The sequence below is a fragment of the Elephantulus edwardii genome, unplaced genomic scaffold, assembly GCF_000299155.1.
Source record: "Elephantulus edwardii isolate Elephantulus edwardi_28Jun2011 unplaced genomic scaffold, EleEdw1.0 scaffold00074, whole genome shotgun sequence".
In the NCBI taxonomy this organism is placed as follows: domain Eukaryota; kingdom Metazoa; phylum Chordata; class Mammalia; order Macroscelidea; family Macroscelididae; genus Elephantulus; species Elephantulus edwardii.
Genome location: NW_006399824.1, coordinates 27,132 through 48,399, shown reverse-complemented (window position 1 = coordinate 48,399; position 21,268 = coordinate 27,132). Strand labels below are relative to the sequence as shown.

The 21,268-nt window shown below is 38.2% G+C and overlaps 1 protein-coding gene across 1 annotated transcript in view; it reads right to left on the bottom strand.

The window, feature by feature from the left end:
• Nucleotides 1-21,268, bottom strand: part of LOC102856058 (calcium uptake protein 1, mitochondrial-like) — a gene marked incomplete at its 5' end in the record, with an annotated part of 76,222 nt that overhangs the window by 47,452 nt on the left and 7,502 nt on the right. The window contains one exon of the mRNA XM_006889035.1: nt 10,518-10,626. Coding sequence (XP_006889097.1) covers nt 10,518-10,626 — 109 coding nt within the window. The remainder of the gene's footprint in view (nt 1-10,517; nt 10,627-21,268) is intronic.

Sequence of the window (21,268 nt, the reverse complement as noted above, 5' to 3'; positions counted from 1 at the left end):
CCTGGAGAGGGTTAAACCAGGCTACTCCTTGGAGGCAAGGATTCTGGGGCTTCGTCTGACATACTTTGGACATGTTGTAAGGAGAGACAGGTCTTTATAGAGGGACATCATGCTTGATAAGGTGGAGGGACAGCGCAGGAGGGGAAGACCCTCTATGAGGTCGATTGATTCAGTGACTGGGTAATCGGGATGGGTGTGTCAGAGGCCATGCCATTGGCACAGGATAGAGCAGGGTTTAGGGCTGTTGTACATAGGGTCGCTATGAGTCACAAACGACTCGACGGCACATAACAACAACAACAACCACAACAGAGAGCATTATGTTGAGTGAACTAACTCAGCCTCATAAGGACAAATACTGTGTAAGACCATTGTTGTATGGATGAAAGGATAAATTGTAAGATGTGTATAAGAGTCCAAAAAGAGAAGAGATGGGAACAAGGGAGTAGAGGATGGGGAGGGGAGGAGTTTGGCGGGTGGGTGGGGTGGGGTGAGGGAGATTGGAAGGATCCAGTGGTGATCTGGAGTGGTGGTGGGCAGATAAATGGTGATTAATTTTGTGGTACAAAATGTATATGGGTGATGATTTGAAATAAAATGTGAGTGTAGGAATTTGCGAAAGGCAATGTACATAAAAGATATATAATGTAATAAATTCTGTATGCAAACCAATATAAAATAAAAATTAAATGGGGTGAAAATAAGACCTCAATGACTGGTGAAAATGTTAAAAATTATTATACTGAAACTATTTCTTCAAACCCCCAAAAACCTTTACATTATTAGATGAGCAAACATAAAATTAACTAGATTTAGTATCTGAGTGACATTATGACAGTTTTCCATTTCTTAGCAGATTTATTAATTGGTTGTTAGTTGGTACAGAAGGAAATGGACCCACCTCATGATAAACAGTAAGTCTATTGGTGTGGCCATTTTGTCAGTAACTCCCACTGAAATTTTCCTTTGTTTTTGTTGACTTTCTACCATACCAGACACAATGTCCTTCATAGTAATTAGACTTTAGTGATGTTACGTCCAAAATAAATGAGAGTGTTAATTCAGAAAAACATACAGATGTACTGAAACTATGTGGAGAAATAAGGCAATACAAACACAAAATTAAAAGTAATGACCTTTTTTTTTCTGAGGGGTGATAGGAGGATATGCTTAGAAAAACAAATGAAGGTAGATTATGGGTATAGGCAATATTCTGGTATTTACATTAGATGGTAGATTCAAGGTATTAAATTTATCATTGTTTCATAATTTGCATGTATGTTGCAGAGATTTTTGTGTGTAGATGAAATACTGCATAATTATATTACTGAATTATATAAAAACATGAAACAAATCCAATTTAAAAATGGTTTAATTTCAGTTTTAGTAAATTAATCATCCATCCCAGTGATCGTTCTTTCAAACTTCCATTTTTTTCCTTTATACTAGTTTATTTACAAAATTTGAATACATTGTTTTTCAGACAAGATTCTTCCAATTTCTCTCACCCCCTACTCTTCAAATTTTACAATCCCATGGTTATTAATCCCCTCCTCGCACATCTCATCCCTCTGATTCCCCCCTAACCCGTCACCTTGGATCCTCATACTCATTCTACAATAATAGTTTTATATAATAGTTGTCCCTGTGGGACGGAGTTAGTGCACTCAGTATAATGCTCTCCAGTCCCTCCCAAGTTAGGTAATGATTTATAAAATCATTGCTCCTGCGTGCTGCGTAATATTCCATTGTATGAATGTACCATAATTTCTCAACCCACTTGATGGTGGTTGGACATCAGCTGGATTACTCTACTGTAACAAAGAGAACTCAGAGAAGGAAATCAAGAAAGCAATACCATTTACAATAGCCAACCACATATTGAGGTACTTGGGAGTGAACCCAACTAGAGATACAAAGAAAACTACAGAGCATTTCTGCAAGACACAATAAAAGACCTAAAGAAATGGAAAAATGCTCCCTGTTCATGGATAGGAAGAGTCAGTATTGTGAAAATGACAATCCTACCAAAAGCAATCTACATGTTCAATGCAATCTCAATACAGATATTAAATTCGTTTTTCAAGGAGATCGAAAGGGAAATTGCCCAATTTTCTTTTTAAAAACCTCCCAGTTCCTTAAATTGGTGGAATAGGAGCGTCTCCCTCTTTGCAGTGCTGTGATGGGATGTTCCTTCCTTTAGTCTTGTTTTCCTCCATATAATAATTCTTTGAATTAAAAGACTGTCCTTTCCTGCTTTAACACTCCCCAGTGCAAGGTTTTCCTTGACAACACCCTTGAGTAGCTCCTGGGCCACTTAAGAAATTTCAAGCAGGATTACAGTGAGAATTTAGGTTCAAAATTTTAGGAAAGAAAGGTATGGTTCTGTTTTAAGAAGCTAGAAAAAAAGGAAACAAAGTAATGTATACTGAAGGCAAGAAGAAGAAGAAGAATATAACAGGTGTAATTAATGTAATGGACTACAAACTTTAGAGGAAATGAATAGTCTTAAATTTGTTCTTTGTAAAGATCAGCAAAATTGATAATCTCTTAAACTGAACAAAGAGGGAGAGGAAGAAAGAAGATACACACTTGATTAATATTAGGAATGAAAGGAGGATTTTTATTCAGAACCATTTACTGTTGCTGATGTTGTGTGCTGTCAAGTCAGAACCTATTCATAGTTGATTCTCCAGTGAGTTTTTAGAAGCAGTAAATCTCATGGAGGAGATTGTCCACCTTTCTCATATGGAACACTTGGCAGGCTGGCAGCACAACAAAGCCAAGCACTCCCTAAACTACTTACTAGATAATCTGAACGATTTGATCCTGTACAGACAGTGCTGAAGGCAGTCCTTTTTCATCACTGTTCTTAGTTGCCACTGGAATGATTACAACTGATAGTGATCCTATGAACACCAGAACTGAACCTCGCCCTGTCCTGTATCATCCACACAAGCTCTGTTATGCTCAAGGCCAGTGTGGTAGTCACTCTGTCAGTCCATCTTGTTGATGGGCTTCCTCTCTTGTGCTCACTCTGCTTCTTTCCCAGCAGGATGTCTCTAAGGCCTGGATCTTGTCCAAAGTGAGTGAGATGAAATTTGACCTTGCTTTCCTCTACGGAGCACCCTGGTTTTATTTGTTCTTCTGGCAGTCCACAGTACAGTCAATGCTTTCCATCAAAATCATGATTCAGAGCCATTGATTCTTCTTCGAGCTTCCCTAGTCATTATCTAACTTACAGGTGCATAAGTAGTAGTTAAAAATATGGCTTGGGTCAGGCACATCTTGGTCTTTAAAGGAACATTCTTGCTGTTTAGCACTTTGGAGAGGTTCTTGACAACATATGTTCCCAATGCAACACTCTTATTTTCCTGACTGCTGTTACCATGGGTGTTGACTGTGAATTGAAATAAAATAAAAAAGGCAACAATCTTGTCTCCAACTATCATGATGTTGCCTATTGGTCCATTCATGAGGCCTTTTGTTTTCAAGATGTTAAACTATAAACCATACTTCTTTCAGTCCTAATTCTATATTCTTCTTCATAAAGTTTAGTTTCTTGAATGATTTATCAATATACTGATTGGACAGGTATAGAGAAAGGATATTAACATAGACACATACTTTTCTTGATTTTAATCCATGCAGTGCTCCTGTTACATTTGAACAGTTTCTTAATCTATATACATGTTTTGCACAAGCTCAATTAAGTGTTCTGGAATTCCTATTCTTCTCAGTGTTAGCTAAAAAGTCAAATGCCTTTGTATCATCAATAAAACACAAGTACACAGCTTTCTGGTATTTTCTGCTTTCAGCTAAGGTCATCCGACACCAGAAATGTTAGCCGTCATACCATGGCTTCTGAGTCCTGCTTGAATTTTTGACCTTTGCCTGCGATGTACCGTTTTAACCATTTAAAAATAATAATCTTCAGCAAGATTAATGAATCAATAACACTTTTGTGCATTATTAATGATAATGTTCATAGTGATTACAATGATTTTGAGGGTTTTTAAAATTTTTTAAAAAAATTTTTAGTGGGATTGCTGGATTAAAGGGCACTTCTATTCTCAATATTTTTTGGGTTTATTTTAAAATTATTATTATTTTTTTAAATTCATAGTTGCACATTTTCTTCCTCTCCCTCCTTCAACCTTCCCCAGCCCACCCTGCAATGCACCCCCTGTTCCAGATTGTTGTCATACATATAATGCCTAATCATATATTCCTTTTGGACTGTTCTTCCCCTCATCTATTCTGTTGCAGAGTTCATTACGTATTCACTGTTTTCATTCCCCGTCATGTCTGTGTTATAAAAGTATTTGTCCTTTCGTGACTGTGATATTTCACTCAACATAATGTTCTCCACACTCTCCCATGTTATGTAATGTTTTGTGAGTTCATTGTTTTTCCAGTGCTGTGCATTATTCCGTTGTGTGAATGTATCATAGTTTTTCTATGCATTTGTTTGTCAATAGACACTTAGGTCTCTTTTCTATTGTGACTAATGCAATAAACGTGATACATACATCTGTCTGAATCATAGCTCTGGTTTTTTTAGGGTACATTCCCAGTAGTGGAATTGCTGAAGTCAAATGGTATTTCTATTTCCAACTTTTTTAGAAAGTGCCAGATCACCCTCGATAGTGTTGTAACCATTTTACATTCCCACCAGCAGTGATTAAGAGTTCCAATCTCTCCACAATCTCGCAAGCAGTTGTTGTTCACTGCCCCGCTGAACTTAGCTATTGTTGCTAGGGAGAGATGATATATCACAGTTGCTTTATATTCTCAACTTGTGAAGATATTATCAAACTGCTTTCCATAGTGGTTGCACCATTTTACATTCTTATCAGCAGTGCATGAGAGTTCCAATCTCTCCATACTCTTACCAGCATTTTTTGTTTTCTGTCTTATTGAACTCTACTGTTATTGCTGAGCTGGGATGAATACCTCATTATTATTATTATTATTTTTAAAATTATTATTAAATTTTATTAGTTTTAATGAACATTTACAGAGATTTTGGGTTCTCATTCATTCACTGTTGCACTGTTTTCTCTACCCTCCTTCCCAGTTCGTTCTTCTTCCCCCCCACCTCATTATTATTTTAATATGCATTTTCTTAACAGCTAAAGATCTTGAGCATTTCTTCATGTATTTGTTGGCCATATGAATGCCTTCTACGGTGTAATATCTATTCAAGCCTTCTGCCCATTTTGTCATTGGGTTTTTCTTTTTCTTGTTGAGGTGCTGGAATTTTCTAGAATTTTTAGAGATTAGTCCCTGTGAAGCTGTAAATCTTGGGAAGAGGCTACTTCATTTTTTTCCTGTCAGGTTGCTGGTGGGTTTGAACTGCCAACCTTTCAGCTAGTAGCCCACCACTTAACTTACTATGCCATTTGAGCTCTCTTCCATCCTATTCCTGACTCATTGGTCTAGTGGTGCTGAGGTTAAGGCATTTGGCTGCTAACCAGCAAAAGGTCTGCTCACCAAGCTGCTCTGGGGGAGAGAGGAGAGGCAATCTGCCTCCTTAAAGGATTTATACCTTTGGAAACCTCCTGGGCGATTCTCCTCTTTCTACAGGGCTGCTTTGAGTTGGAACAGGCTGGACATCAGTGGATAAATGACTCTCCTTCTTTCTCTCGTGCGTCAGGTACAAAGACCAGCTGTGTCTCAGTAGCTGATTATGGTGAACGAGGTGGTAGAACAGAAGCGTTAAATTTGTTATGAGGCCAACTGACTAGGATGCCCATGAGACCATGACGCCAAACCTTCACACCAAGCATCTAAATCCCATGAGGTACATAAGTAGTCTCACCAGCTATTCTTTTTATTCTTTTTCCCTTGTTGGAAATGTATCTGTCACACAATTTGTATTGGTTCAACTTTTGGTAAGTAAACAACTTAGTGGCAGCACATAATTGGCTGTGGAACTCTTGCCTTACTCAAGGCATTGTTTCCATAATCATTAACTTGCTCACATCTTCCTTTTCCAGGCCCCTGGTAATCACGAATGAATTTGGTATCTACATATGTGGTTTTTTATATATAAGTGAAGTTATATATTTGGCCTTTTGTGACTGACTTATTTCACTCAGTATAATATCTTTTTTTTTTAAATTGTATTATTTTTACGTGTACCGTCAAATCAGATTTGACTGGTACAGGAGGAGATTGCCCCCTCCTCCAGCAGAGCATCTGGTGGATCAGTATAATATCTTCCAGCTCTATCTATATTGTAGCGTGTATCAAGACTCTATTTGTCTTTCTGGCTTGAGTAGTATTCCATAGTCTGTATGCACCACATTATGTTTTTCTCTTTATCTCTGATGGGATTTAGGTTGTTTCTACATTTTATTACTGTGAATAGTGCTGCAGTGGACACTGGTGTACAAGTCTTGGTATACACTTCAGGTAAAAGGTATAAGCCAATTCTAAAATTTATACTGAAATGCAAACAACTTAGAATATCTAAAGCAATCTTGAAAAAGAACCAAGTCGACTGAAAATACATTATCTGACATCAAGACTTAGTATAAAGCTGTAAGTAGGGTGTTGTGTTACCAACTTAAAGGTGAGCGGTTCAAATCTACCAGTTGCTCCCAAGGAGAAAGATGGGAAATCTTCTCCTGTGCAATTTATAGCCTCTGAAAATCCAATGGAGGGTCAACTATGAATTGGTTTCAACTTGACAGCAATGAGAGAGAGTACAGTAATCAAGAGAGCAAGTATGGGTATAAAGATGAACAAAAAGGTAATAATGGAATAGCGAGCTACAAAGGGATTCATGCTTCAGAAAAGTCAGCTGATGTTTGGCAAGCAGGGAGCAAGTCAGCAGTCTGAATAAATAAATGAATGCTTTAAATAAGTGGTGCTGGTATAACTGGATAGATATGTGGTAAAAATATATCTTGACTTCCTTTACAGAGATTTGACACCATCTACAGAAATTGGTTTGAGATAAATCATATATGAAAATGTAACCTACAACCAGGAGAAGAGAAAACAGATGAATGGGACCTTCTAAGAATCAAATCCCTATGCACATCCAAAAACTTCTCCAACAGGGTAAAAAGGGAAGCCAGAGATTGGGAAAAAGTATTTGGTAATTACATATCCCTGCTAGCTGAAACTGAGGAGGACCTGAAGCGCTTGCTACAGAAGGTCAAGGATTGCAGCCTTCTATATGGATCGAAGCTCAACATCAAGAAAACAAAGATTCTCACCAGTGGGCCAATTGGCAGCATCACTATGGTTAACAGTTTTGATTTGCTTGGCTCCACCGTCAACACTCTTGGTAAAAGCAGCCAGGAAATCAAGAGATGAATTGCATTGGGAAAGTCAGCTGTGTGGTACCTCTCAAGAATACTGAAGAGCAATGACGTCAGGCTGGAGACTAAGGTGCACCTGATCTGGACTATAGTCTTCGCAGTTTTGTGCTATGCGTCAGAGAGTTGGACAGTGAATAGGGATGATAGAAAGAGAATTGATGCCTTTGAGCTGTGGTGCTGGAGAAGAGTGCTGAATATATCATGCACTGTTAGGAGAACAAACAGGTTTGTCTTGGAGAAGGTGAAGCTAGAATGTTCCTTGGAGTCAAGGATTCTGAAGCTTTGTCTGACATAATTTGGGCATATCGTAAGGCGGGACTGGTCCTTGGAGAGGGACATGTGTGGCAGAGTGGATGGGCGGTGCAGGAGAGGAAGACCCTCGATGAGATGGATCGATTCGGTGACTGGAGTGGTGGGAATGAGTGCATTTGAGATGGCTAGGTTGGCACAGGATAGAATGGTGTTTAGAGCTCTTGTACATAGGGTCACTATGAGTTGCAAGTGAATAGATGGAACATAACAACAACAAGACATATCAGGTAAGGGACTTATATCCAGAATTTATAAAATACTTGAGCACCATAACAAGATAAAGGTAAATAACCCAATTGAAAAATAGGCACAGGATACGAACCAACACTTCACCAAAGAAGATACTCAGATGGCTAACAAGCACATGAAGAAATGTTCAAAATCCCTAGCTCTAAGAGAAATGCAAATAAAAACAACTATGAGATATCATCTCACCCCAGTTAGAATAGCAAAATTTAACAGAACAGCAAGCAACAAATGCTGGCAAGGTTGTGGAGAAACTGGAACCCTTAGTCACTGTTGGTGGGAGTGTAAAATGGTGCAACCACTGTGGAAGGCGGTATGGCACTTTCTCAAAAAGTTGCAAATAGAGATAACATTTGACCCAGCAATTCCACTACTGGGACTATACCCCAAAGAGACCATAACTGACATTCAAGCAGATATATGCACACCCATGTTTATCGTGGCTTTGTTCACAATATCAAGGAGTTGGAAACAATCTAAGTGCCCATCAACAAATGAATGGATAGAGCAGCTGTGGTATATTCACACAATGGAATACTACACTGCATTGAAAAACAGGAATTCATGCAATATTATTCAAAATGGGTGACCCTGGAGGACATTATCCTGAGTGATGTATCTCAGTCACTAAAGGACAAATAATTGCACAGTGCCGCTGTTGTAAAGCAGGACTGACCTTGGGGTTGGGGGAAGACTGAGAAAGATGGGGATAAATAATGTATACTGCATTCAAACAGATGAGGGAGAAAACTATTTAAAAGGGATATATGATTAGGTATTTTTGTCATGACAGGAGTCCACAGCGAAGGCTGCATAGTGGAGTGGACCTGGGAGGAGGGTTTGTAAAACAATGAAAGAATTTTTCTTTTACTTTTCCAAGAGGGTAGTATACTGGGGGGGAGGGTTAGGAGGGGAGAAAAGTGCAACAATGAATGAATGGAAATCCAAAGTCTCTGTAAATTTTCATTGAATCTAATAATAAAAAAAATAAAATGTAAAAGAGCAAATGGTAAAGCTTCTAGGAGGAAAACATTAAATATCTTCATAGATGCAAGTTAATTAAAAAGTATCTAAAAAAGATAACAAAAAATACGAATTTGATAAATTAGATACTATCAAAATAAAAACCAAACAAATTTCTGCTCATTAATATCATTAAGAGAGTGAATAGGCAAGTTACCAACCAAGGAAGTATTTGCAAAATGTCTATCTCATAAGGGCACTGCACTGCCAACCCAAAGGCATACAGTTTGAATCCACCAGCTGCTCTGCAAGAGAAGGATGAACAGTCTCTTCCCGTGTGATTTACTGCCTCTGAAAACCTACTGGAGGGTCAGCTATGAGTCAGTTCTGACTCAACAGTACAAATTGAAAACAACAGCAATAAATTATCTGAAAAGATACTATAATCTAGAATATATAAAAAACTTAAAATTTAGTGATGGAAAAATACAGACATCTTAATAAAACACTTTACTGAAAAAGGATCTGAATGTCAGGAATAGTAAAAGCTATTTGGGAGCACTAAATATCAGAGAAATACCAGTTAAAACCACATGGCAATACCTTAAGTACCAAAGTGGTTAAAATGAAAAAGACTGGTACTATCAATTGTTGACAAGGATGTGTATTAATGTGAATGTCTGTACACTGTTGTTGGGAGTATACAAAGATACACTGTGGAAAAGGATTTGACAGTTTTTATAAATGAAATACATTTCTTTCACCTAGATTTACACTGCTAGGTATTTTCACAAGGAAAATAAAAAAATTCATGACCTGAGAAAGATGACGTGACAATCACTAACTCGCTATATAAAGTTGTTGTTGTTATGTACTTTTGAGTTGAGCCTCCAGTGAGTTTTCAGAGGCTATAAACTGCATAGGAGAAGATTGCCCATCTTTCTCCCAAGGAATAGCTGGTGGACTCAAAATGCCTGCATCAGTAGCACAACTCCTTACCCACTAGGCCACCAGCGTTCCTTACCCCTCATACACACTCTCTCTCACACACACACACACACACACACACACACACACACACACACCACACACGGGCATTATTGGATAATAATTTCCAATGCTCTGAATGTCTGAAAGTTTTGTAATAAAGGGGACAACTGTCCTTTCCATTCTTCCAATCTTTCACAGTTGCCTGTAGAAACTGGATGGAAATATAAAGTCAGTCATTAGGGGGTGCTATTCTCAGAGTAATAATTTTAGTCTTTTTAAAAAAAATTCCTTAATACAAGGAATAAACCAAAACATTCCTTTTAATTAAACACATAATCATAACGTATAATGACTTTAGCTTTGCCTTATATGTCTTGATTCTGCTTCAGATGAGAGAAGTTCCACAGTTTTATTTGTTGTGTCTCAGATCAGATGCCCCTTCCCAAGGGTATATTTATAGATGACCAGAGCCTTTTTAGTACAAGAAAAAACATTTGTGAAAAAGCTTAGCCTCTAAGGTAAAATTCAAAGTTCATGAAATGTAAAATACATTTGCAAGAAAAACTTAACTATTTTTATGAGGGGCAATGACCTGCTAGATAGATTATAGACTCAATGTTGATACGTGCAAAAAGGAAAAAAAAAATATCCAACTTTGGGCTTTATTACCTTTATCAAGAGATGCGCCAGCCATATGGTAAAAGCTTAATGCAGTATCTACATCATTAATATTCTTCAGGAAAGTAAAGAAGTTCTCCACTTCCTGAAATGTCAGGCCCTGAAAGAGAAGAGATGCAAGGAACACATTACTACAGCGTAGCACAAATTGTGAGGAGCCAGGCAGTTACTTACATTTGTAAATCAGACATTCATGCTAATGGTAGAACAGGGACAAAATCAATTAGTCAAGAATGTCTAATAGAGGAACAAAACCCCTAGCATTTTCTCCTAATTGAGAAGAGCAAACGTCTAATTGTTTCTCTCTCAAATGCAAAAGCTGACATAAAGCTCCTTATGGTGAAGAATGGATAGCTTTAATAAAAATATGCCTGTGCTCTCCTATTAGACACAATATCTACTAAGACACTACTTAAGTGGGTTGCAGCCCTTGATCTGTTACACATCATAACAAGTTTGACCAGAGTCAGGATATCCACTTGAATAATCTATTCACAGGCCATCTAAGAATTTTTAATTAAAGCTAATTAAAGAATTACCAGTTAGTGATAAGCAGAGCAAAGGTTTTAGTATTTAGCAGAAGCCAAGTACTGGGAAGCTGTTCATTATCTCAATTTAAAAGCTTCTAATGAAGCAATCTGTCATTCACATTCAATCTGATGACATTCTTTCAAAGAAGAAATTCTTCCCAAAGCTGGTCAAAGAAGTGCTTGTCTCTCTTTCCTTTTTACACATTATGTTTTCTGTAATAGCTCAAGACATAGTTTTGTACAAACAGGGGCTAGTAAGTGAGAATGATTTATTCTATTTGCCCATTTTCATGTCTCACGTATCATGCTGTAATAAACATGAATAAACAGAGCTTTTTTTGGTGTTTTTTTTCCTTTTTTAAAAAAAAATTATAGTTTGAGTGAAGATTAACAAAGCACATTAACTTTTTGTTCAACTACTGCTACACAGTTTTTCCCTCTAACATTTAATTTTTATACCTAGAATGAATGTGTACTTTCCCCACTTCTTCCCGGTAATTCTGACTTCTCTGTTTTCCCTTTCTTTAGTGATACTGTTCTGATTATCCATTCCCTTATTGTATACTGCCTTTACATTCACCCATCTTAATTAAGTACCTATTATTTATGTATTAATTTTCACTGCCCTCTCCTACTCTTTTCATCCCTAATAACTACCCAAGAATGATTCTGCGTGTGAGTCTTTGATAATGGTGATCTTATTCAATGAAAAAAGTTTTTAAGGAGTGACAAATGCTGAATGATGTCCATAGACAATGGATTTAGTGTCTTTTAGTGGAGCATCTGGTCCTCCATGGAACACAGCTACTGATCACATTTATCTACTGTAGGCAGTTCCTCCTTCTATTTCCATGTCCACATATGATACAGTCCAGGAGCTCAGATAACCATAACAAAACCTTGACATGGTCAGTCCAAAGGCCTAGCTAGTTCCTTCCAGGTATTCTTCAAAATGGGTCAGTGGTATAATTCTCATTCATTAACCAGACCTAGGCTATTGTACATTTATGATGATACTACATGGTCTTCTAGAATTTTTTTTACATAGACGTTTTAAAAGATACCTTTTTATTGTGGAGTTTAATGACAATATATAGAAATGGATCCAAAACATAAATGTCTACTTAACAAATAGTTGTGAAACACTTGCAGATTCTCCAATGCAGTTGAAGAGGCAACATCAGCAGCATCCCAGGAGCCTCCTCCTCTCTAACACAGCCCTTTCTAACCATTCCCCTGGGGAATCCTCATTTTAAGTTTTAAGGAATTGACTTCCTTGCTTTTCTTTAGAGTATGGCTACTTATTTGTGTATCTTTAAACAGAAATAGCGAAAGTGTTTTTTTCTGATTTTGAACTTTTAAAACAGAATCATGCAGTTCTTGTTCAGTTACATATGACTTCTTGCTAAGAAATGTCCCTGTCTTTTTGTATATCTGCAGCTGATTAATTTTTATTGCTAGAAGGTACTCCATTGTGTGAATATATAGCAATTTGTTTACCTATTGTATTTCGGATGGCTGTTTGGTATGTTTCCAGGTTTTGGTAATTCTGAGCAGTGGAGTGTCTGCAAGCCAAGCATTTACTTAGTCACTGATGCAGTACCCACTGCATGCCAAGTCCATCCTTGCTCGCAGTGAGCTAGAAGGTTTGTATTAAAAACCACATTCATTAGCTTGAGGTCAGTCACTTGGTGTTGAGAGTAAATAGGTTAGGGCTCAATGCTTACATGGTATGTTCTCCAGTATAAGCATCAGGCAACAGTTAACCTCATTGAGGAAAATCCTCCGACCAGAAGTTCAGGTTCTCTACTATTACTGTTGGATGGTGAATCCACTGAAATGACTTTTGTTTTTCCTTTATCAAAACATACTAAGTTTTATTATCTATATTTTCATAATAATGATTAAAAAAGACATGCTAAATCTTTGGTTATTTTCTTTATTAGGGTACAGATATCCATGGGGGCGTGTGTGTCAGGAACTTAGCTACCGAAAGAAAGGGTTTTGAGACTGAAAAGCTATCGGAGAATTCCTAAAGCACTTGCTGTAATATTAAATGTTTGTCAGGGAATTTTTTGGTGAAATATCAAGTACTAATAGCTCAGGGCCAGCACGCTTATGCTGAAGACTATCTGGGGACAGATAGAAAGAACAATCTGAATTTAGTAGCTATTCATCCAGTGGTCTAGCAAAACAGTGAAATACGAATCAGTATTAAGTCTAAGTATGAAATATTTTGCCTTTGCTACATAAAATAAAAAAAATTTACTGAGCATTTCCTAGTCACTCAGCACTATGCCAGGAATGATGTAGTTGTTAGGTGCCGTTGAGTATGACCCACAGTGACCCTATCAACAATAGATCTGAATCCTGTCCTATCCTGTGCCATCCTCACATTTCCTGACACAGGAACAATGAGGAAGATAAAAGTGAATCAGATGTAGGTCCTGATTTTATGCAGCTTACAATTTAGGCAAATCAGTTGCTACTGGGTTGATTCTCACTCAAGGTAACCCCAAGAGTTGAATTGTGCTTCACACAATTTTTAATTGCTGCTTTGTTGAGAGCAGAACCAGGACTTCCTTCCTCATCTGGAAGCTCTGTTGAAACCTGCTCAGCATTGTAACAACATGCAGGCCTCACTGACAGGCTTGTAGTAGCTGTGTTTGAGGTGTAACCTGGAATTGAACCCAGATCTCCTGCATGGAAGGTGAGAATTTTACCACTGCATAGAAGGTGAGAATTCACTCTGTGCTGTCCAGCTGATTTGGCCATACAGTGACCCTTCATCAATATTCTAAGGCTATCCCTCCCCTTTCCTTTCCGCCTCCCCCAGCTTACTTCTTTTTTAAATATTTATTCATTGTTGCACAATTACTTAACTTCCCCCCACCCCTGTCCTCTTTGCAATGATGTATCTCTTATTCTGGGCTATTGTCGTATGTATAATGCCTAATCATAAATATTCATTTTAGACAGTTCTTTCCTTCATCTGTTCCACTGCAAAAGTCATCATCTATCCACTCTTATCCTATTCTCCTCCCAGTGCCCCTTGTCAGACCTGCTTTATAACAGTGGTGCTATGCAATATTTTAGGCCATAATTTTAAAGGAAAGGACTGCTCATCTTTACTCCACAGAGCCACTGGTAGTTCCGAACCTCTAGAGACTTTCTGTCTTTTGTTTACCAACCAAACATGCTACAGATGATGCCACTAGGGAAAAATTCCACCACTCTGTACAATTTAAATAGCCTTCCTTAAAGAAAGGATGATGCCAGTTACAAAACTATTACTTTGTAAGCTAGCTTAGTAAAAACTCATGAGAGCAATTATAATAAAGCTGGTGTAAAACTATAGTATAAGGTTCTTGTGTGGCGAAACATAAAGAGGATATGTTTACCATAAGTTGAGCTGTTCAGACCAAATGTCTTATCTATTGGAATGTGACTTCAATTGCAGATGCAGCAGCCAAAAGAAAAAATCCTCGTAGATTCTACATAAGAGACTTTTGTGACATACTCTGGGGATATGGGAGGAAGAGTTATCTTATTCTGTGGCCAACTGTTCAACTAACTGAACATCTACTTAATTATCTTTGGAAATACAGACTATAAAAGTGTATTTCAGAGGACTGAAAACAACTATGAGATATCATCTCACTCCAGTAACAATAGCAAAGTTCAACACAGGAGAAAAAAAATTGCCAGCAAGGTTGTGGAGAGATCAAAACCCTTCACTGATGTTCAGAGTGTAAAATGGTGCAACCATTATGGAAGGTAATATACTTTCTCAAAAAGTTGGGAATATAAATACCATCTGACCCAGCAATTCCACAACTAGGAATAAACCCTAAAGAAACCAGAGCTGCCACTCAAACAGATATATGCACATCCACGTTTATCACTGCATTATTCACAACAGCAAAGAAATGGAAGTAACCCAAGTGCCCATCAATAAATGAATGGAAAGAAAAACTATGGTATATTCACATAATGGAACAATACACAGCACTGAAAAACAAGGAACTAATAAAATATTACACAACCTGGGTGACCCTGGAGGACACTATGCTGAGTGGAATATCACAGTCACAAAAGAACAAATACTGCACAACACCACTGTTATAAAACAGGACTGACATGAGGGTTAGGGGGAAACTAAGAAAAGATAAATAATGAACATTGTACTGGAACAGATGAAGGGTAAAACTATTTAAAAGGAATATATGATTAAGCATTATTTGTATGACAATGGTCCAGAATAAGAGGTTCATAGCAAAGTGGGCTGGCGAGGGGTGAGAGAAGAGGGAGGAAATTATTCAACAATGAATGATTTTTTAAAAAAAAATTTTTAAGTGAACTGAGGAGAAGGGAGGGAAATGTAAAACAATGAATGTATGAAAATCCAACTTTTTTTTGGCAAAAAAATTTATTTCATTTATGCATAGTTATTGGAGAAAATCCAACTTTTCTGTAAATTTTCATTAAAATAAAAATATAAAAGGTTGTAAAAACAAAACAAAACCCTAACAGAAGACAAAATTAGTAATAGTTTGGGGACAGTAGAATTCTTTAGGTTGTTTTAACAGTAAGGTGAAATAGTAAGAAACTATTAAGCAAATAAAGTAAATTTTCAGAACTAAGAGCAAAAAGAATTTTAGAATGTTCATGAACTTGGATGAATCAATAAATTCTTGGACATGACATTGAAAGCAAAGTCCACGTGGGGGGGAGGGTAGGAGGGGGAAGGGAAGAATACATTTTAATTTCATTAAATAAAACATTTCTGAGACAATACAGAAAATGAAAAGGCAACTCACAGACTGAGAGAAAATATTTTGCAAATCATGTATCTGATAAAAGACTTGCACCCAGAGTTATAGAGAGAACACTTATAACTTAATAATGAGAACAACCCAGTTTTAAAAAACTTATCACCAAGGAAAAGATATGAATTGTTAATTAGTACATGAAACAATACTGAGCATTATTACCATTCCAAAACCAGACTGGCATTACGTGAATGCTGACTGGTGGTGACCTATTGGGTTTCTGAGGTCAGACTTTACAGGAGGGAGGGGCTGCTCTCCTCCTCCAGAGAAGATGCCAGATTCAAACCACCCATCTTACAGTTAAAAGCAGATACATAACACACTATGTCACTAGAGCTACTTCATTACCCATTGTTGTTGTTAAGTGCCATCAAGCTGACTATGACTTATAGTGAAGCTATGAACAATGGATCTGAATCCTGCTCTGTCCTGTACCATCCTCATCACCTCCGGCACATTCAAGTCCACCATTATAGTCACTGTGTTGCTCCATCTAGTTGAGGGTTTCCTCTCCTTTGGTGACCTTCTACTTTTCCAAGCATGATGTCCTTTTCCATGGACTGGTCCCTCTTAACAACATGCCCAAAGCACGCGACATGAAGTCTCACTATCCTTGCCTCCAAGAAGCACCCTGGCTGCACCCTTTTCAAGACAGACTTGTTTGTTCATTTCGCCGTCCATGGATACTACGCACTCCTCTCCAGCAGTATATCTCAAAGGCATCAATTCTTCTTCTGCCATCCTTATTCACTGTCCAACTTTCAGATGTAATTAATCCAAGTGACTGAGAAGTTCAGGGTTTGGATCAGGTGCACCTTAGTCTTCAACTTATATCTTGCTATTCAGCACTCTGGAGGGGTCCTTGACAGCAGACTTTCCCAGTGCAATATGTCTTTATCCATTAGAAAAATGCAAAGTACAGCCACAAAGTGGTTTCTTACTATATCTACTTATTAGAAGGACTATAATAATAAAACTCCTTAAAAAATCAAACAGCAATAAAATCCCTCAAACTTGGCCACTGAGTAGATTCTGACTCATCGTGATGACCCTCCTCTGGTTTCCAAGGCAGTAAACAGAAAAGAGAGAAGCCTGCTCACCTCTCACTCTCAAAACAATCAGTGGACTCAAAGTGCCAGAGACTGAAGCTCCTGGTTAGCGGTGCAATACCCTACAGACTACACCACCAGATGCAGACAGTAACAAATCTTTTGTGAAGGTGTGCAAAAGCTACAACTCATACACTGCTGTGGAAATGTAAAATGGCATAGCCACTCCGGGAAACAGTTTACTAATTTCTTAAAAGTTTAAACATTAAGTAACCATACAACTCAGTCATTATACTTCTAGGACTCTACCTAAAAGCAATGGGAACAGAGGGTTACATAGAGATGTGTACACTAATGTTCATAGCAGTGTTATTCCTAACAGCCAGTGGAAATGAATCCAAATGTCCAAAAATGGGCAAGTGGATAAACAAAAGATTGTACATCCATACAAAAGAATGCTGTTTACCAACCAGTCACAAAAAAATCAACCACTATTATCTCTAACAACATGCATGAACTTCCAAAACATTATGCTAAGTAAAAGCAGCTAGATTCAAAAGACTACATATTATATGATTTTTTTTATGAGAAAAGTTCAGAAAAGGCAAATCTAAGGAAACTGAAAGCAAATTTATGGTTTTCTGGGATTCTGGGGGAGGAAAGGAGGAAGGCGCTGGTGACTGATGATAAACAAGGATGAAGGATCTTTTTGGGATATGTAAATGATCTCAAACAGAACTGCAGTGATGGTTATGCAACTCTGTACATTTACTAAAAATCACTGAATTATGTACTTGAAACAGGTGAATCTCATGGCATATAAATTAGTCATCATTAAAATTTTATTAAAGGAAAAAGAAAAGCAACTGGAGTAAACTGAAAGAGGTGTATGAAAAATTTGGCTTCCCCTGGAACCAGCTGTCAAGCCCATCAGGCCATGGATGAGCATGACAGACTGAAATGAATCATTCTCTTGACTAGTCTTTTAATCAGTCATGGCAAGTCCAATTTCCCCAAGTTATATGGTCCACTAGAAAGGAAAAAAACAACAAAACCATCTCCTTCCTCCTTCCTTATATTCACATCTCTCACCAATCTTAGCAACTATCATCTGTCTAATCTCTGACTTAGCTTTTCTTGATTGTGGTACAAAATGCTAGAAAGTATAAAGTAGTTCCTCTCTTACTCCAATTTTTCAGTCATCCATAAGTGGTCACAGTTACCAATTTCTAGAGTAACTTAGATTTACGATATCACCAACAAATTGCTGTTGTGGCTGAACTGACTCAGAGCTGACCCTCCAGTGGATCTCAGAGGCTGTAAACCACATAGGATGAGTGTCCATCTTTTCTCTCTCACAGCTACATTTGGATTTGAACCACGAGAGATATATAGAGTCTGTGTTAGTAGCACAATTTCTTATGGATTTTATAATCAGAGTTCTCTTGAAGGGAAAGTTATGAGAAAACAAATCTCTGATCTCAAAGAATTTACATTCCTAGTGGAGGGAGACCGACTTAAATAAGTAAACATAGTGCTCGCTTCGGCAGCACATATACTAAAATTGGGACGATACAGAGAAGATTAGCATGGCCCCTGTGCAAGGATGACACGCAAATTCGTGAAGCGTTCCATATTTTCGACCCTGAAATTAACCAGTCTGTAACGAAGGCTAACTCCTTTCACCTACAAATTTCGTCTTTGGATACAAAGCTAAGTGGATAGTCCTTACGGAGGGACTGTTTAAAAAGAGGCAGCGAAAAGAAAAGAAAAAAAAAATAAGTAAACATAAAACAAGGCAACTCATTCAACTCCAAGAAGGAAGTCAAATGGCTAAGAAACATGGAAAAAAAAACAAACTCAAAACTACTAGCTATGAGAAAAATGTAAATCAAAGCAACAGTGAAAGATATCTTACTCCAGCACCAATAGTAAAGTTCAGCAGGCCAACAAACAACAAATAGTGGCGAGGATGTGGACAGAATGGAACTCACACACACTGTTGACAGAATAGAAAATGGGACAACCATTATGGAAGGCAGTCTGGCACTTCCTTAAGAAGTTTAAAATAGAAATACCATTTGGCCCAGCTATTTCACTACTGGGAATACACCCAGATACAAACAGATGTATGTACACTCATGTTCACTGCAGTATTAACATTAACAAAGAGATGGAAGCTGCCCTTCAACAAACAAATGAATAGAAACATTGTGATATATCGCACAATGAAATATTATGCAGCACTGAAAAAAATTATTTCATACAACATTATACAACATGGATGAGTCTAGAAGACATTATACTGAGTGAAATATCTCAGTCCCAAAAGAGCAAATACTACATAAGACCACCGTAATAATAAGATGGAGATGGTGGTTAGAGTGGGGAGAACAGAAGAATGGATAGATAATGAACACTGTGGAATAGATGAAGGGAAGGACTATAGAATTGGACATGATGTGTATGATAATTAACAATGGGGAACAGGCCAATCATTACAAACGGAATCAGAGGAGGAGTAGGGAGGAAAATGTGTACAAATGAATGAATTAAAACTTGTAAGCTTTCACTAAAATAACAATTTTTTTTAAAAGTCTCTTAATATTTACAGAGATAATACTTTGTTCTGCTGCAAACAAGTATCTTCCCATTACAAACTCCAGATTTCTCTTCACTGATTCTCTCCATTGAGGGATGCCCCTGGCAGTGGGGGAAATGACACCACTTCTATCAGTCAGATTTCTCTCTCTCATTGTGGATGGACTGGAACAGACTCACAGCTCACTGTCCAGCAGGTTTTTGGAGGCTGTAAATTGCACAGCTGTAAATCTTTCTCCTGAGGAGCGGCTGGTAGATTCAAAGTGCCCGAGAGGAGCTGCCTTTCGGTTAGTAGAGTGATCCTCTAAGGACTATGCCATCAGAGTTCCCCACATAGATTCCTACAAGTATTCGGCCAACCTTCATGAAACATCATTTTTACTTTTTCACATCTTTAGTCCTTTTGCTCATAAAATTTCCCACTGCCAATTGGGTGAACTTCCAACTTCTTATTCAAGACCCTGCATAATGTGCTTCCACAAACTATTTTTATAGCTATCTCCGTAAGGGCCCTAGGCTGGATCCAAACAATACTAGTTGTCTAGTTTTTCCATATCCTCTGGGTCTATTCAAATCACAGAGAAAGAACAAAGAGGGGAAACAAATAGGCTCATTAGTAGGAAAATTAGAAATTTGGGAGTAAAAGAGTCCTGCTTTGTGCTACCTCTTTAGAGGTTTCAGATGACTAAAGCTCTAAAGGTATCTTTTTAATCTGAAAACAGGGGATTCTACCTCCCAATCAAGAGTGCTGTGACAATTAGGCAGAATTTAAGTAAAGGTACAGTACCTAGAAGGTATTCAGTAAGGGGTGAATTCAAGTACTTAGCTGGTAAGGTTTGCTACTGTAGAATTAACTAAAACCCATTGCCATCAAATTGGAACTGACTCACAGCCGACCCTCAGTGGGATCTTGAGGCTGTAAATCCTTGAGGAGATTGCCCATCCTTCTCCCATGGAGCCACTGGTGGATTAAAAACATTGTGCAAGTAGAGCATTTGAGTTAGCAGCACGAGGCCTTACGGATTATGCCACTAGAGCTACCCATGTAAACAGGTGAGGAAAATGGAAAGTAAGCAAAGATTATTTTATTGTGGCTCTCAGGCGTAATTCTCTGACCTGGGCGGTGGGGGGGGGAGGGGGGGGGGTCTGCCCTGCTCTCTCCTCTGAAAACTTTCAATTGTGGTATATATGAAGGGAGCGAGGAAGGGGGGGGAGAGAGAGACAGAGACAGAGAGAGAGAGAGGCAGAGAGACAGGCTTGCAGGGCCGGTCAGAAAAGTTTGCATACTGCATGAAGAGGAAATGGCCTTTTAAAAGACTACGGGAGGAAGGGGCCATCTTCTAGCAGAGGAAGTAGTCATATAGCTCGTTGATTGGCTGCAGCTACTGATGCTAGTGGTGACATCTGATGACACTGTTAAGTGGGCTGTCTCTTGGCAGAGGAACCAGTCGTAGAACATGCTGATTGGCTGCAGCTGTTTGCTTGGGTAGATGACAGCTGATGACGTTGTTAGATGGTCAATCTCTTGGTAGAGGAAGCAGTTGTGGAGCCTGCTGATTGGCTGTGGCGGTTGCCACCAGGGAGTGAGTCAGCCCTGCAGGGCCTATCAACCTACGCTACTAATGGATTGTTGCTGTTGTTATGTGCCGTCGAGTCGTTTCCGACTCATAGCGACCCTATGCACAACAGCCCTAAACCCTGCTCTATCCTGCGCCAACCGCACCGCCTCT